The sequence below is a fragment of the Myotis yumanensis genome, unplaced genomic scaffold (genome assembly GCF_028538775.1).
Source record: "Myotis yumanensis isolate MYYU_CA2020_CCGP unplaced genomic scaffold, mMyoYum1.0.hap1 SCAF_12, whole genome shotgun sequence".
Lineage (NCBI taxonomy): Eukaryota > Metazoa > Chordata > Mammalia > Chiroptera > Vespertilionidae > Myotis > Myotis yumanensis.
In genome coordinates, this window is record NW_027223763.1 from 26,683,456 (window position 1) to 26,699,909 (window position 16,454).

The window sequence follows — 16,454 nt, forward strand, 5'->3', positions numbered from 1 at the left end:
TTTCTGTCCTGCGACTGAGCCAGACACAACCCCTTAGGAGAGGATGGACCATGCGCTACAACCTCACCGGCTACTGGGAGCAGCCAGGAGCCAGGAGGGGCAGGGCCTTGCCTGAGGTCACACTCTGGACTGAGAACCAGGGCTCTCGACTTGCAGGCCACAGCAAACTTTCCATCCCAAGCCTGCTTCCTCTGGGAACAGATCCTGGAAACAGGTGTGGCACCATGCGAGGACCAGGCTCCTCTCCCAGTGTAAGGGAGCCAGCGCTCCCCTCCTATCAATCTAGTCTCACTTTACAGGCAAAGAAACTGAGGCCCAGAGGCATGGAGGTACTGTCCTGGGTGAGAGAAACCCAGGAGGTTTAACTTCCCAGAATTCCCATGACTCCTCTCCCCATCCTACTTCAAACCAGCTCAGCGTGCCCCTACCCGACGCCCGACCCCTCCACCACCGCAGCCAGGCCGAGCGTTTTACAGAAGTCAGTCATCCACTTGCCTTTTATAAGGTATTTTACTGTCTCTCCCTCCCCCCTGACCCCATTTGTTTTTTCTTTTTTTTAATATATTTTATTGATTTTTTACAGAGAGGAAGGGAGAGAGATAGAGAGTTAGAAACATCGATGAGAGAGAAACATCGATCAGCTGCCTCCTGCACATCTCCCACTAGGGATGTGCCCGCAACCCAGGTACATGCCCTTGACCGGAATCGAACCTGGGACCTTTCAGTCCACAGGCCGACGCTCTATCCACTGAGCCAAACCGGTTTCGGCCTCCCATTTGTTTTTTCAAGTGATCTGGAGAACTTTTATTTTCCAGTTATCTGCCTGGTGTGCTTCCCTTGTGTGAAATGCAGCCCTCTAGTCCCTCAGGCCCCATCCAGATAAAGAGCGCTCAGCCCCTGCATTGCCAACCAGCAGCTCCCAGAACCCACTAGAAATCATTCGGTGGCTTCAGCAGATTTATTGTCACATATGGGGGACTTAACCTGACAGCGTGGAGGGGCGGAGGGGCCGCACCAGTCACGCCCCAGACACAGAGGGGACAAGCAAGGTGCAAACCTCTAAGAGGCCCTCTCTGCAAACATATGCCCCGCCCCAACAGACACACTCTGGGCATCTTCTCTTTTTCTCCAGAAAGATCCAGGCCTTTGGCTCAACCATCACGACCTCGCTGCAGGGCTGCTGAAGCCCAGTAACTGCTATTTCCCACAGTCAACTTTATACGGCATTGTGCTGACTTCCAACGGCATCCTTGTGGCCCACGCCCAGTAATTGGTGATGGTGGGATGTACTGGTCATAACAACACACTTTGACTCTCTCTGGCATGCATGGCACAAGGTGGGGCCAAACCTTCCCTCCCTGGCATTCTCCTGACCCCCCTTTTCGGCACATTCCCTGCTGTGTTGGCACTGGGCATCCTGAGACAATGAGTGTGTGATCCTGCTCCATAGGGGCTCACAGCGAGAGGGAGACACACCCACATGTGAGCAGTTTACTCTGTCCCTCTCCACCCACCGGCTTCTTGGAGGAGCGGATACCTGAGCTGTGCCTCAGGGGACCGGATAAGAACCAGCAAGATGAAGATGAGAGAGGAAAGTGGTGCTACGGTGAGATAGAGAGCACAGCATAGACAACGGCATGGCTGGCCGAGGGGACATGGTTTGCTATGGGAAGGCTTTGGTGATCCCAACGATTCAGGTTTCTGATCTGTCTCCATCCCACGGGCACCACCCTCGTTCAGTCCATCATGCTTTCCTGGGACCATCAGATCCACCTCCTGGCTGGTCTCCTTTCCTTGGGCCTCTCTACCTCTACTCCTTTCCCCTCCCATCAGCCAGCAGACCTCACCAACATGAGCATCTGACCCTGTCTCTCCCCAACACATACGAACGCTCAGCACCTCCATTGACCTAGGGCAGTGGTCGACCCCTTCCAACTCTCCCATCCACACTCGTCTTGTAGCCAGTCTCACTCAACTCATGCATGCACGCCCACACGTGGTATTTTGTGGAAGAGCCACACTCAAGGGGCCAAAGAGCCGCATGTGGCTCGCGAGCTGCGGTTTGCTGACCACTGATCTAGACAAGTCTCAACTGGGCTGACTGGGCACTTCAGGTCTCTGCCACATATCTGTTCCATGCCAGTAGGCTTCCTCAGGAATGTCCTTATGGAGATGACAAAAGCACAAGAAAGAGCAAGGCCTCTCGAGTGGTAGACTTAGAAGCACCGTACTTGCACTTCTGCTTCATTCTATTACCCAAAGCCAGGCACATGGTCAAGTCCAGAGACAGAGGCAGAGGACACTTCAAAGTTAAATGCCCAAGGGGGTGGATGCAGAGAGAGTAAAAGATCATTCAACCCATCAGCAAGAACTATCAATTCTACCTTAGAAATACTTTCCACACCTGTCCAATACTCCTTCTATCTTATTGCTACCAACACTTCAGTTCACCATGATCTCTCTTACCTATCACCACCTGACTGCTCTGTCCAAATCTTTCTTGTCCATTCCTTCTCAGACCATTCTCAATGCAGCAACGAGAATGAACTTAAAAAGAAAACCTGCTCTGACCACTCATTTAATTAAGTCTTCCAAATGGTTTCCTATTGTTCTCAGGATAAAGGTGAAAATCCTGAGTAAGGCCTGAATTGTTTTCAATTTTCAATTGAGGGGTTATTTTAAAGCGAATAGGTGAACCTGGTGAAAGGGAGAGAGTGAAGAGGGAGTGTGGGAAAGAGAGGCTTTGTAATGACTTCCATGTGAGGACAGCCTGGGACCCCTTTCTCCAAGCTCATCTCCTTCCAGACTTTCTTTCACTTTATGGTTGGAACACACCATAATTCCCTAACTTGTACACTATTTCAAGACTCCGGGGTCTTACTTGGACCGGTCTGTGTCCAAGTAGAGAAGTAGATTTCTTTATCCCTCCTTTTGGTACGGCCTCAAAACCCTCTGCCTTATCCCCTAAAAAAAAAAAAAAAGACAGGAGAAGAGCGCAGATTGGTTTGGCTCAGTGGATAGAGCGTCGGCCTGTAGACTCAAGGGTCCCAGATTCAGTTCGAGGAGAGAGAGGAGAAGAGAGGAGAGAGAGAGAGAGAGAGAGCGAGAGAGAGAGAGAGAGAGAAGAGGGGTTTTGTGGGAGGAGGGAGAGGGGGAGAAGGGAGTGGAGGAGGAGGGAGAGTTTTATATAAGAGACTTGAGCATTGGGTATTTGTGGGGGTTGAGAAATGAATGGAAGAAGCTTTACTGTCAAGCAAGCATCCCAATCCTAGTGGAGGTCTAGGGTCTAGGGCAGTGGTCGGCAAACTCATTAGTCAACAAAGCCAAATATCAACAGTACAACAATTGAAATTTCTTTTGAGAGCCAAATTTTTAAAATTTAAACTATATAGGTCAGTACATTGTTATTAACTTAATTAGGGTACTCCTAAGCTGGGCTTTGCTAAAAACGTCCTCAATCTGACTGAGGTACGTTCGCTGAGGTCGACCCCTTCCAACTCTCCCATCCACACTCGTCTTGTATACTTGTTTCAGATAGAGGAGTGTGGATGGGAAAGTTGGAAAGGGTCGACCTCAGCGAACGTACCTCAAAACAATGTACCTCCCCTCCGCTGCGTATCCTGTGGCCTGCCTGCGCCTTGTCTCCCGTCGCCCCGACCGACACCCCCCACTTCTTCTCATGCTACTTCTTCAAAATAGACTCGCCCAGGCAGAAAACCAACTTCTGTGCATGGGCCGAGAAGTTTCAATCGCACTGTACGTGCGCGCCCGCATGTGGTGTTTTGTGGAAGAGCCACACTCAAGGGGCCAAAGAGCTGCATGTGGCTCACGAGCCGCGGTTTGCCGACCACTGACCTACGGGATCATGACCAAATTCATCAGCCAGGCACGGAGAGCTCTTTATGGTTTGACTCCAAACTACTTCAGCCTCCTGATTTGCTCCTGGCTTCAAGTGTGCTATGTTTCAGCCACTGCGGGCTACTCCGCATTCCACAGTCACGCCCTGCACTCTACACTGCCATGCTTTGCTTGGGCTGTGCCCTCTGTCTGGAATTCCATCCCTCCTCCTCCCCTGCATTCATCTTTCAAAACCCTCCCTTTGGGCACCCTGTTCAGCCTTTGCAGTGCTTCCCACATTGATCTGGCAATTCTGTCCAAACTCCCCTAGGCATCTAGCCAGGTCTTCTATAATGCTCATCCTACTTTGTGTTGGAGCACATTTATACCATATCTCTCTCCCTGAGGAGACTGGGTGCCCCTCAAAGGCCAGCAGGAATGCATCTTAGTCTTCTCTGAATCCCCAGCACCAAACACTGGGCATCCATTTCCAGCTAGGAAAAGGATGGTATTACTTGGACACCCTTCAGGTCAACATGACACCTGCTGCCTCAAGCAGTTTGCCGGGTCACCCAATTGTGGCCCCAAGCAGGTTTGGAAGAAGGAACACATTATGAAAGGTATCAGGGTAGGGGTGTCCAAATGGGACCAGAGTTCACTAATGGGGGTTTGGGGAAGTGCCAAGCTAGAGAGTAAGACCTTTGTAATGTTTTCTTGGGGGTCTGGATTTAATTAAACCCCTACTGACTCCTCTCACTCTTCCTTAGAGCTTTTGGCAAAGCAGAACATCAGGCCACAAAACTGAAAGCCCAAATGGTCCGTAATAGCATGTCTCTCCTATTTCAGTAATAAAAACACTCCATTCTTTTAACTGAGCACACGGACACTCAGATTAAAAACTACATTTCCAAGGCTCCCTTGCAGCTAAGTTGAACCATGCATGGAACTAAGTTCCTGTCAAAGATATGAGAAGTGCCCAGTGGCAATGTCCATTAACCTCCCTTAAAACAGGCACTTGAATAATGGCTTTTCTCCTTTCCTTTTCTTTTTCCCCTGTTCCTCTATTGCAATGCCTGGAATGCAGTGGTCATGGGAGGCCTACAGTCCAATCGAATGCCCAAATGTGGTTTGTTTGGTCTGTGTGTTTGAACGAGCTGCCAACATTTTAAAATAGGAAAGTTGTACACAAAAATTCAGATTTCCAGTATCTCTTGAAAATCAGATGTCAACAATTGGTGAAACGGAGTATTCAGTGTCCTTCAGTCAAACACAAACTCCCGTTTGCCTCGGTCCCCACCATTCCCTGTTGTCTCTGACACAGAGACTAAGAAGCAGTGGCCATTTACCGCCGGCTTTGTTGTTGCTTTTCTTCCTGGAAGGTTAAGTCAAAACTTTCTTAGGTACACCTCTCCTTCAAGAGGGGAAAAGTAAAAGATGACCCAAACTGGTCCATCTTCCTTCCTTCAGGTTTATTATCTCCTAGATGTTGTGGGTATTTATTTGGTTTGCTGCCCCTCAAGTAGAAAGTGCTCACTAGAGTGGGAGAGATGGGGAAGAAACTGCAGGGGTTGGGGAGACTGGGTTTAAACCTTATCTATAGTGATGGTTTTTCTTTTTAAGGGTGATTTGAATCAAATAAGATAAAAAAATTTATATTTGTTAAATTTGGATGATGGAAATATAAGTATATTCTGTACCCTCCTATATGTTTAGAATGTTTCCTATTAAAAATGTCAAAACCGAAAAGGAAATGGCCCGGCATCCTCTGTGGCAGGTGCTGTGCTGGGGGCTTGGAGGAGCTGGTGTCGGGAAGGCTTTGCAAGGGAGGGGCGGGAGGTTCAGCCTGGAAAAATGAAAGGATTCCATCTTGACTGAAGGGTTCCAGGTCCAAGAAGGCCCCCAGCAAGTGGCAGCAAAGAGGAGGGGGATGGAGGGAAAAGGAGGGCATTCTGGGAGGTCAGAGAGGGGTGAGGGGGAGGTGGTCATGGGGTCAGAAGACAGAGGCAGGGTGGGGACGCACTGACACCTGGCTCCACTCACCCTCACTGCCCCCCACCCCCACCCCAGGCCCATCCTTGGCTCTGTGAACAGCCCGCAGTGTTTCTAAGGATATGCGCCTATTTTTAGAACAGAGATTTATTTCTTTCTATTTCAACTGTTTACTTCTGTCCCAGGCTTGTGAATCTGCCGGTTTGTGTTACAAGGGAGAATCACGGCCCGTGGACCAAACTTGGCGGCGTCCTTCGTGGCCAAGAGGGCCCTCGGCTCACAGGTCACGATCTGGGGCATCGTGGGGAGGATGCCAGTATGTTGTGGAGTCTGGTGGAGAGCCCTGTGGTGGTGCAGGAAGTCCCCGGCTCTCCTCTCGGCTCTGGGCTGACGCGTTGTGTGACCTTGAACAAGTCCTTTCCCCTCTGTGGGCTTCAGGGTTGTTGTTGTTTTGAGTTTCCATCACTGAAATGATCATGATAATACTTACCTCATAGGACTGGTATGAGTTGGATGGGATCCATGAAACATCAAGTGAATGACACATGTCCAAGGGGGACTCCTGAACTCAGGGTTTCTTTACTCGCTGTATGTGTGTATACGCCGGGTTGGGGAAGGGAGAGTGAGATAGTCCCTATGTGTGTTTCTAGCTCTGAGACTGCAGTTCTAGGTTTTCTCCTCCATCATTTCTTCCTACAGTTCACGGCCCCTTTTCTCTGAACTCTTGATCCATCATGGGCTAAGGAGGGCAGGGCTGCTGAAGGTGGTCTATCACTGACTAGCTGTGTGACTCTGGGCATCCGCTTCCTTATCTTAGCATGGTGTTGACCCCAACCTGTGAGGCTCAATCTCATGGGATCCTTGCAGAAGTTTTATGTGACGGTTCCCACAGCACACTGAGCACAGCACCTGGCATGCAAGACGGCCTCACGAGAGAACAATAGTCATTACTCTTACTATTGCTATTATTATCTCTGGCTTTGCAGGGGGCCTGTCATTTTCCATGGTTGTTTCTGTGGTTATAACGTGTCACAGATTCCCAATGGCTGTCTTCAAAGTCAACTCTCAGGATGTAATTTCTTTACAAGGTTGGAATTATCTCTACCATCTTCTCTCCTGCAAATACTTTGATTTTTTTACTGAAATACTTTAAAAAATAGTCTTCCTTTTCCCCAAAGCCTCGTGAATAAGCAATGTTAATAAAGTATTTGTGTTGGTGGTTTCCTTCTTTTCTTGAGATTAGTATTTATAGTAACAATAACATAACTTCAAAGGCCATCGAATTGAGAAAAACAAGTTGCTGGTAATGCCCCGGCCGCTCCCACACGTGTGTGCAGCAGGCGGTGGGTAACGGCCCAGGCTACCGGGTGACGCCTGCCGAGTGTGGAACCCCAGCTCCACCGTGTTGCATCCTGGGCAGGTGACTTCATCTCTCTCAGCCTCAGTTTCCCCATATTTAAAACGGGGATGATAACCAAACCTCTCAGAGGACTAAAGGAGATAACCCATGGGGGGCTTTGCCCACGGCATACCCAGGAAATGTTAACTACCTGGTGACCCTATAGAAACGTGTGCGCCGCTCCCGGCACAGGTCAGCGTGACTTGCCGTTCCAAAACGTCTGCATGCATTGCCTGTTCTCCCCACTGCCTGGTACAAGGGCGATCTGAACCGAGGGGTTGGCTCAGCTTCAGAGCAGCATCCACTTAACTCCAGAGAGACGAGAAAGGGCAGATCCTCTGGGGGAATCGGTCAGCAGCGGATACTTTTAGCACATGGAGCATTCCTCCCCCGTGGGAGTCCAAGTGCAACAATCTCATGATAAGCTCGAGTTTTTCCAGGCCGCAGAGAGATAGGAAGCTTCGGGGACTTTTTTCTTTTTTTTTTCCAAACGTACACAAGTCTAGAGCCCTCTGCTGCAAACACAGCCACTTTCCAACTCCGAGTACTCCACTCTGTCACATGACACTGGGGCTTAACAATTGCATCACTGAAAACATAACCCCCTGAAGCCTGAGCTGAATTCAAGTAACAGGACTGCCAGGACTTACCGGGGTGATCACGTCGTAAGTTATAAATGTCTATTTGCTATGCTGTACACCTGAAACTAACATTATATTGCATATCAACTGCAATTGAAAAAAAATTAAAGACGGTCAGCAATTGCTCATAAAATCATGGATGGTTAGAAGAAGAATTGTGCCCTGGCCAGTTTGGCTCAGTGGATGGAGAGTCAGCCTGTGGACTCAAGGGTCCCAGGTTTGATTCCGGTCAGGGGCATGTGCCTTGGTTGTGGACACATACCCAGCGGGGAGTGTGCGGGAGGCAGCTGATCGATGTTTCTCTCTCATCGATGTTTCTAACTCTCTATTCCTCTCCCTTCCTCTCTGTAAAAAATCAATAAAATATATTTTTAAAAAAAGAAAAAGAATTGTAATTATGGGTGGTGATTGATGTTAGACTTATTGGGGTGATTATTTTGTAATATATACAAGTACAGTGGGGCCTTGACTTACGAGTTTAATTCGTTCCGAGACCGAGCTCGTTAAGGAGCTTGTTAAGGAGCTCGTTAACTCAAATTACTCTATCAACTCAATGCAAAAAATTGGCCAAGAGACAGCTGGTATCTCAAAACACTCGTTAGTCGGGACACTCGTAAGTCAAGGCCCCACTGTATTGAGTCATTATGTTGTAGACCTAAAACTAATATGATATTATTTATCAATCTCACCTCAGTTTTTAAAAGGAAAGAAAGAAAAAGGTCCGGATGCTGAGAGCTAGAGGGGTGTCCGAGGGCCTGAGGCTGGCTGCAGCCACTCTGCAGAGAGGAAGACAGACCCAAAGCATGTGCCTACGTTGGAAACAAAGCCAGGAGTGAACATGAACATCTGCATCTCAGGTTGTTTCCAGGGAGAAAGGAAGATGACTACCTACAGCGCCGTCCCCAATAACAAACCAGAGCACATCTGTGGCTCACACTGCCTTCCTGGAGACTCCCACGAAGCTTTCTAGAGGTGCGGCTAAGATGTGAACACTTAGATAATGTCATGGCTCAGCCACTGTCTGGGTTTGGGACGTGAACAAGTTCACCTCTCTGTTTTCTTTCTTTTTTTTTTTTTTTAAATATATCTTTATTTCAGAGAGGAAGGGAGAGAGAGATAGAAACATCAATGATGAGAGAGAATCATTGATCGGCTGCCTCCTGCACACCCACTACTGGGGATCCAGGCATGTGCCCTTGACCGGAATCAAACCCAGGACCCTTCAGTCCGCAGGTCGACACTCTATCCACTGAGCCAAACCAGGTAAGGCACCTCTCAGTTTTCTTTATATACACTGAGTGGCCAGATTATTATGACCGCTCCATCAGTACTTCATTGACACTTCCAAAAACACTGAATATTGAAAACTTCCTAAGCAAATACTCTCAAGGTTTTATTATTATTATTATTATTTGCATAACTAATTCACTTCATTGTACTGATGGAGTGGTCATAATAATCTGGCCACTCGGTGTATATTGATTGCGGAGAGAGAGAAGGGCTTGTTGTTCCAGTTATTTTTGCATTCATTGATTTTGTATGTGCCTTGACCAGGGATGGAACCTGCAACCTGGGTGTATCGGGACGATGCTCTTATCGACTGAGCTACCCAGCCAGGGCCTTCTCTCACTTTCTTGTCTGTAAGGGGATGATAGTGGTGTCTGCATTGTAGGATTATGATGATGGTTGAATGATTTAATATTTTCAAAGTGCTAAAAACAGTGTCTGCACATAGAAAGTGCCATGTAAGCACTTGTGAAACAAAAATGAAAACCGGAGGATATTGTTCTAAGAGTTCACGTCGTAGCTGTGCCGATAATAGTATAACAGAGAAGACGGTGGGCCTGGGTCTGGCCCGGTTCTGTGTGGACGTGTGACCTAGAGCAATTTCCTTTCCCTCAGTGGGCTCAGTTCCTGCTCTGCAAGTGGGAGGGTTGGACACCTGCTGGCCCCTGTGCCCATCCAGGCCGGCCGGCTCCCATGCCTCTCACGGTCCGCATACCTTTGGCCTCTCCCTGTGCTGTGACTGCGGAACCTGGGCCAAGGGCGGGTGAAATGTGAGCTGGAATGTTTGTGCTCTCAGAAGGGAGGGAGGCCCACTAGATCTTTTCAAAACTCACATACTGACTTGGAAATGAGGTAACAGAGACACTCCGTGAAGGGCCCGATTGTGCGGCTGGGACACAAAACCCACTGGCCTCGGTTATCTCCTATCCTCTCTCCAATTTCTCCTTTCTTTTCCTTGAACTTAGAGAGAAAGGGGTCTTTGAAAAAGTTCATTTTGAAACCACAGGTCTCACATTGCCCAACCTACTCCCCCATCCAAATACACGGTTACCTTCCTCCCTGCGAGAAATCCAAGTCTCCACGCCTGGTCCTGTGACACCAGGCGCATTGTCAGCGCTTGGAGCCCCAGAGTCTCCATCCTCCAGTGGACACAAGCATCCTTTCCTGCCAATCACCTGGGAGAAGGGCTCCAGGGAGCTGACCGTGTGGGCCAGGTACCCTGACAGTTGGGGCGGGGGCACTGTGGGAGCTCTTTGCCAGTCCCCAAGTGAAACAGAGCTCCCAGCTGGAAACCAAGCAGTCCCTGGGGGCTGACCCTGGGTTCGGTTCTGAGAGGGCTTCTCCACCTGTCCCCTCCCCACTCCCAGCTCTGAGCTTGCCTCTGAGCCTGTCATCATCTGCCCGATTTACAGTCACAGCCTAATCTGATCTCATTCTCATGCAACAGCTCAGGGCAACTCCAACAGCCCCAAAGGCCAGAGGCCCCAGGTCTTGAGGACCCCCCGCCCCGGGGGGAGGGGGGCGGGTGGCTGGGCATCAACCTGGGAACAGCAAAGATTCTCCAATATGTTGGGAGGGTTGTGGAGAGAAGCAGAAAGGAACTTGTTGTCAGAAAAGAATTCTGCCACCCCAGGCTGGGCAGGACAACAGGGCTCCCATGTGAGCCCCTTCCACCTCCCACTCATCTCCCTGGCATCTTCCCTGGCCCATCTGTCCCGATCCTGAGACAGCAAGCCCACCAAACCCTCCACAGAAACATACGGAGACTCCCTGCCCCTAGTTCCCTTCTGTACAAGACCCTTTGCTCACGGCCTTCACTCGGCCTAGAATTCTTTGTTTTTATTCTTGACTTAGAAAAACCCACGGCCCAGTTCCAATATCGCCTGTTCTGTGAAGCCTCCCGCCAGTAAGGATTAGTCCTCTCCCTGAGCTCCTGTCTGCTCCCGTTTAGAACGGAGCGGACATATGCTGCCCACGGGACTGAGCGCCTGCGGGACAGAATCCCTGCCAGGCTCCCCTGTCGGCAGCCGGCACGGGGCCTGGCGCCTGGAGGGAACTGAGCCATGTTCACTGCATTGACTACAAGTAGCACATCCCCCTTTGTTCTCACTTTTTAAAGCCCTTTGTTCTTGCAGCAATGATCTAGGATAGAATTAGAACAGAATAATTTCATAGCAACAAAGCTGGAAGCTTGATTGTTTCTTGCCCTCATCACTAATTTTTACTGAAACCCAGGCTAAGAGGGAGCCATGGTGCAGGGGAAGGGGAGGCACCCAGGGCTCCCCAACAATGCTGCCTTCTAATCAACTTGAGCATCTTCATCAGGGGAACCAACTCCTCACAGCTGGGCGGGGTGGCCGGGAATAGCAAGAAGACAGAGGGCTGCTGGCGGAAGTTGTCATTGGGTCTCTTCCTGCCAGCGTTTGGAATAAAACTATACCATCCACTCTCCTGGGTGTCCAGCTTGCCGACTGCAGACCTTGGGACTTGTCAGCCTTCATAATTGTGTGAGCCAATTTCTTATCAGAAATCTCTTTCTTTATGGATATATGTCTTATTGGTTCTGTTAGAGAACCCTGATGAATACAACACACATACACACACACACACACATACACACACACACACACACACACCTGCAAAGGCAATGCTATTCCCATATAATGGCCAAGAAGGGAATTGTAAGTGGTAGCTTCAGGAAGTCTGCACCTGTCCCTCCGCAGGTGGTAATGGTGGCTGTCCCTGTGCCTGTGACAAAGTGGTTCCCGTAAGTGCCTACTCACATCAGGGTCCAGCTCATCCAGCTCATTTTCCAGGGTCCTGAGCTCGTCCTCTGTTAGGGCTCCGAGGATTTCATCTTCATCCAGGTCGCGGTATTTCTCTAGTTCTCGTCTGTACGACATTGTGAAGAACTTGTCTTTGTCTTCTGAGTTTCCGTGCTGATATAAGATCTACCAGAAAGAGAAAGATCTTAGAAAGACCCTTCTTGGATCTGCTCTCAGGGAAAATAAATGCTTGTCATTCACACGGTGGCCCTGGGCACGTTTTATGAATCGCCAGGATAATGATACTATAGCAGAATACTGCACTAACTTGGACTAATTCCATAATAAAACCACACAAGGTGCAAGTCCTGAGGGCAGGTAATTTGATGAATCCTAGTTAATTGCACTGGCATGACCACTAGTTATGAGTAACTGGTTATTATAAACGGCTGATGAGTGCCTGAAAACTATTTTATTCTTCAAGTAGTTTAAATACTTTTCTGTACAATCGTCCGCCCTTCAGCCCACACCCCGATGGAAACCATGAACGCTGGCAACTCTGCCAAAGCTGTTCTTATCAGAGGGGGGTATCAGTGGTTAACTGAGCACCTGCTTCCTGCAGGCCCTTCACCTGCACTGTCTCATCCAATCCTCACAAGAAACAGCCAGCAGCAATTGTTAACTCTTACTACCATACGTCAACTCATGCGTTAAGCAATTCATAAGGATTTCCTCATTTAACCTCTGAGGTAGGTGTTAGCTGTTATCTCCATTTTGCAGGTGAGGATATTGAGCTTAGAGAGGTTGAGAGACTCCCAGAAAATCAGGACACTGTGAAGCAGCAGAACTAGCATTGGAAGCCGGGTCTGCTGGATTTCCGAGCGCATTGCTCTAGCCATTGTATTCCAACACCTTTTTCATAAATCACGGAAGTCCTGGCCAGAGGAGATTGCCTCCTCCAGACCCTGCATATTACTCCTGAGGGAGCTGGCTCAGAGGGAGAAAGTGATTGGCGTGGGGGGAGGGGGATGGTCCAGGGTCCTTGCAGATATAATTAGTTTAGATGAGGTCATGGTGAAGGGCGGGCGGGCCTCGAACCCAACATGACTGTGTCCTTATAAAAAGAGGGAGTGTGGGCAGCCAGGCATGCACGGAGACACCATGTGAAGATGATGAAGGCAGAGATCGGGGTGATGCTCCCACAAGCCAAGGACACCAAAGACTGCCAGCAAACCACCAGAAGCTGGGGCGAGGCTGGGACAGAACCTCACAGCCTTTGGAAAGAACCAACCTTGCCCATACCTTGATCTTGAACTTCTAGCCTCTAGAACTTTGAGACAATAAATTTCTGTTGTTTAAGCCACTCCGGGTGTGGTGCTTTGTTATGGCAGCCCTAGCAAACGTATACAGTCAGCATCACCTTCCTCACAGCAGTTTGTGTTTTTAGATGCCCCCCACCCACCCCATGCAAACAAAACCCACGGCTCATCTGTGAAATGACTGATGGAATTCTCCAGAGTAGAGAGAAACAAAACTAGGGAGAGACAACCAACTAATCAATCAAAAAGGTGGTATTAACTGTTAATTAAAAACAATGAAAGTAGTTAAAAATAAACTGAAACTGAAGTCCACTAAGCTAACAGAAATGTCTCCATTTCAGAAGGCAGAGATACGTGTTATTAATGTGGGCTTGTGCATGTGTGGGCATATTTGTAGAAGAAATCCCAGTGTGTGACAGCTGGCTTGATAAGAAATACAGAAAACCCCAGGGCAACCTTTTCTCTAAGAATGGCTCGCTTGGCCTGCCGTCTTCCTCTAACCAGACCCCAAGAATGCAATGTTCAGGCCATAAGTACCCCCACCTCCCCTCACTCATTTCTATTTACTTCCAAAGAAAGCAGAAGCAGCTGACAATGTTCTGGTATAGATGAAAAATCCTCCCTGAAGGCTCTCAGAGAATAACCTAATTTGGCTTTTCCTAAGTGGAGCCAGGAGAGGTCTCCATCCTGGGGCCAAGAAGAACACTAGTCAAGGGCTTAGAATCTTCCAGAACCAACTCATAGAGCTACCTCTGAACGAGTGTCTCTTAAGTGGGTTGCAAAACACGTTTTTGGTGCTCAAACAGGTTTGGGTTAATGAAGTTCCACAGGACTCTGGGCTGCAGGACTTCTAAAAAATTCTGGTATGTTCCACACACTGAACGTCTCCAAGAGGCTGGGTTACAAGCAGAACTTCCCGTCCTTTTGACCATGAAAACATGTCTCTGGAAAACGGCTCCTAGAGTTGGACTCTCATGAAACGAAGTTGGGAAAGCAGCCTTAGACTCACCTCTGGGTCATGAGAGAGGAGCCACTCGGACTCACGCAAGAAGGGACATAGGCACAGGACCAGCTCGGGCAGGGCTGGCCCAGGAGCTGGCTTGGTTGTTATCTTTGCCAGCTGATTCATTTTCTAGATAATTTGCATGAAAATCCTTCAAAAAGTCATGGACAGACACTGAAGAGAGATGAACCAGGAAGAAGGAACAGGGGAGAAAGGAATCTATATCGAAGCCAGCTTGGAAGAAAGGAACCGGGAGGGAGCAGGAGGAGAGAAGTCGGTGGGACCGCCAGGGAGGCCATCCTGAGGCTGCCGTCATTAAATTTCCTGAGGATCAAGCCTCGCTCCTAGCACACACAAGAAAGATAACCATCCACTTACACACTCAAAAAAATCCCATTTCAGAGGACTTTAAAAGGCTCTTTCTATTGTCAAGTGTCCTGTGAATATTACAGAGCGATGCGGCACTACGTTAAATAAGCTGAGAGGCACGGAGAACCCCTAAGGTAAACTTCGAAGCTGTGAGCTTTAAGCCACACTCACCCACTTGGCTCCCAGGCATGGTTTCTCTAAAGCGAGACTCTCCTCCTGTGGTCGATGACGGGGAACTGGAGGTGGGGAAGGGCGGGGCTGGGAAGGGGGTGAAAATCCCGCGCTACTAGAGCCCACTGCAAGCTGGGCCTTAAAACACGGCATGGAAGAGATGGTACGTTACAGCTGTTAATAAAAGGCCTCTGTCTCCTAATAAAAAAGCTGTCATGGATGGACACAGGCCTGAGATTCTGAAGACTTTGGTTGGAGTGAGAGTTGTGGTAACTCCCCGGGGTGCCCTTGCGGGGCTCCTCTCCTCCCCGCCTCCGTTTGCTCATCTGTAAAGTGAGCATCAGTGGCCTGGGAAATTCTGCTTGTAACCCGTCCCGCTCGGAGGCATCCAAGAACTGGATCACAGGGGAGATCTCAGGGCCCTCCTGGGGGGTTAAGACGAGAGGCCAGTCGAGGGGGCTCACCCCTGATTTTACCTGATCGGTTTATTGGGGTTTCATGTAAGAGTTCCCTCGAAGAAAGGATTCAGCTGCTAAAATAAAAAGTTGCGAATCTCTGGACTGGGTTTCTTTATCTGTATAGTGGGAGGGTAAGAGTACTCCCCGCTAGGGTGTTGTGAGGAGTAACTGGCAACAAGCAAGTAAGGCATAAAGCCGGGGCTGGTGCATGGGCAACGCAGGCTCACAACTGGGAGCCCTTATCATGAGGCTGCTGCTGGAGTCACCACCGCCCCAACCCTGCTCCCCGCACACACCATCGACGGTAGATTCCCTCAGGTAGACCTGTGTCTTACTCGTCCTCACGTCCCGGTGTCCAGCCCTGTGCCTGGTGAACGTACTAGTAGGGAACGAGCCCATTTGGGTTTGGGTCTCAAAAGTGTCCTTGGAACTTTGGGCAAGTCCCTTCTCTTCTTGGATCCTCTCTTTTCCCACCTTTAAAACGGAAAGATGTGACCTGGTCTTGGAGGGCTGGGAGCCCGAGATGGGGAGGGAGCGGGAGGAAGAGGGAGGAGGAGGGTGATGAAGCTGCCAGGGCCCCCGGCATGGCCCGCCCGAAGCAGAACAGTGCCCGCTGCCTGCTTCCTAAACCGGTCCCGGTCCCGGTCCCGGTCCCGGTCCCGAGTAAGAGCTGGTGAGGGAAGTAAGGGGCAGCTCAATAAATTTAACACCCATTTAAAAACTTAAGTCTCTCAAAGCTGGTGTGTATATCACACTAAGTGCTTCTGGCCACCCTGCTTCTCAGCAGCCTTAAGCTGCTGCTGCTAAATATGAAAAAAACAATTTACAAGCTGTGCCAGGAAATAAAGCTGGGAGGGATGGACAGTAAAAACCAGCGGGTCAAGGGCTGAGGCCATCCATCAGCGGCTTCAGAAAGGAGAGGTCGGAGACGGGGACGCTCCTGGAGAACCAAATAAGCCTTTAAATCTCTCACCGAAGTGGGCCCTGTCACTCCTGCTAATGGCTTCTCCGGCCTCCGCCCCTGTGGGAACACTTGGAGGAGGCGCTGGAGTAGCATCTTGATTTATGGCGTACACTTCCCTGAGGGCAGGAGGAGCTGTCACAAGTTCAAATGAATATTTTCCACTTATCCCATCTTCTTACTTAGCCACAGTGAACATCTGAATAGTGGGCGAAGAAAGAGTGATTAACAAAGTTGATTTCATACCCCATCTCC

General features: G+C 49.4%; 1 protein-coding gene across 2 annotated transcripts in view; it reads right to left on the reverse strand.

The window, feature by feature from the left end:
• TMOD1 (tropomodulin 1) overlaps nucleotides 1-16,454 on the reverse strand; it is a 77,259-nt gene that overhangs the window by 48,154 nt on the left and 12,651 nt on the right. For both annotated transcript variants that reach the window (XM_070431116.1, XM_070431115.1), the window contains one exon: nucleotides 11,937-12,104. In XM_070431116.1, the coding sequence (XP_070287217.1) occupies nucleotides 11,937-12,056 (120 nt within the window). In that variant the 5' untranslated portion in view covers nucleotides 12,057-12,104. Of the gene's footprint in view, nucleotides 1-11,936; nucleotides 12,105-16,454 lie in introns of those variants that run through there.